Raw genomic sequence first — 1,630 nt, forward strand, 5'->3', positions numbered from 1 at the left:
GGCCCTCAGATCAGATGCCTGAACCATCTCATTCGGCCACTTAAAACCCTCCTTTTCTCCGGATATCTGAGCTCCTCACCCTCCCCATCCTGCTCAGCCCTGCTGAGGAAACTCATTTTGGCTGCTTGTAAACATAATCGTTATTTCTGTCACTACCCAGAGTTCATGACCATAAATTGGGTGTGGGGTTCTGGTCTGGAGCACAGATAGTGGGTAAATTGAGAGCTTCATCTTCAAGCTCAGGGGCTGAAACTAAGGAAAGAGAGATGTAGAAAAAGATGTATTTTTTATATTTATCCTCATTAGTGTGAACATGAGATTATAACCCATCGTTATTTCCAGTATTTCCCCATAATTACCATCAGATATTATAAAATCCATATATTTTACAAACACTATAGCATTTTTTCCAAATGCTAGAAGCTTTGTACTGATCTTTCCTCTTGTCACTAACATCTGTTTAGTTGTTTTCTGCTCACCTGCTGTGCTTTAGCGTTAAGGGACTGAAGCTCCAGAGCTGCATGCTGCTTCTCTGTCAGCTTCACTTCAGCCAGCGTGAAGTTCACGTCTGACACATTCTGCACGCACACCTGGATGTACTTCCTGTTGGGTCAGATCAAAGGTCACAGATCGGACGTGTGTATGAGTAGGCTGGTGGAAAAAAAAGAAAACACATGCATACAGGGCTTTCTGAGAGACCGGAGGCTCACCTGTTACCAGCAGAAAGCAGCGAGTGTTTGGTCTTGAAGGGGATGTAGAAGGTGAGAGCTAGCAGCGTGGAGTAGATCGACCACGGACAGTCGATAGACATCTGTGGACAGACACAGCCAGACTTTACTTTCAAATCTCTTAACTTATCATGGTTCAAAACAAAGCTTACCGATTAATCTGCTGATCATTTTCTTAATCAATCAATGAATCATTTGGTCTGATGATTGAAAAATGCCTGTCATAATACACTACAGCTAAAACTGACTTAATCAAATGTCCTGTTTTGTCCAACCAAGAGTCCCAAACCCCAAAATATTCTATTGACTTTAATCCTCACATTTAAAAACCTACAACTATCACCTTTTTGTTTTTCACTGAATCACTGAAACGATTCATTTTCAAACTAGAAATGTGAAAGACTTCCATCACTTTCTCCCCCACATAGACTCTACGACTCCGCATTTCTGTGAGCGGGCCTCACCCTCTGGTCGATGGCGGTCATGGGCGTGTCGGGATGACTGTAGCTGCGAGGTCGATGGCGGACCTCGCCATTGGTCAGCCTCTCATTGGCGGGCCGCTCGGACCCGGACGGGATGATGCACAAAACCTCCAGCTGGAACTCCAGCGTGTGGTAGGGAGGGGTCGGCGGCAGGCTGATGCTGGTCACCTTCTCAGACGACTGAATGGAGAGGACGCTTTCACCCACCAACTCTGAACACAGAAGGAGACGGAGACGGAAGAGACGAGAACTTTAAAGCTGCATATGTGTCAGTTAGTGTGTTTATAGGCCAGACAATCTCTGGTTGTGGTCATCTTTCTGCAGTAACTTAGTTTTAGAAACATTATGTACACAAGAAACATTGCTGTATGTTGAAAAAAACAGTTAACAAAGGTAGATTTATGCCGAGGAAACCTGACT

At 44.5% G+C, this 1,630-nt stretch overlaps 1 protein-coding gene across 1 annotated transcript; it reads right to left on the reverse strand.

The window, feature by feature from the left end:
* Positions 1–17: 17 nt before the first annotated feature.
* LOC111668282 (trafficking protein particle complex subunit 10-like) lies at positions 18–1,617 on the reverse strand. Its single transcript, XM_023424301.2, has 3 exons — positions 1,193–1,617; positions 711–811; positions 18–603 (listed from the first exon to the last, which is right to left on the reverse strand). The coding sequence occupies exons 1-3, from the start codon at positions 1,211–1,213 to the stop codon at positions 450–452; spliced, it is 276 nt and encodes a 91-aa protein (XP_023280069.1). The 5' UTR covers positions 1,214–1,617; the 3' UTR covers positions 18–449.
* Positions 1,618–1,630: the final 13 nt, after the last annotated feature.

Source organism: Seriola lalandi, unplaced genomic scaffold, assembly GCF_002814215.2.
Source record: "Seriola lalandi dorsalis isolate HSWRI2012SDOR001 ecotype SW California unplaced genomic scaffold, Sedor1 jcf7180002003988, whole genome shotgun sequence".
NCBI lineage: Eukaryota > Metazoa > Chordata > Actinopteri > Carangiformes > Carangidae > Seriola > Seriola lalandi.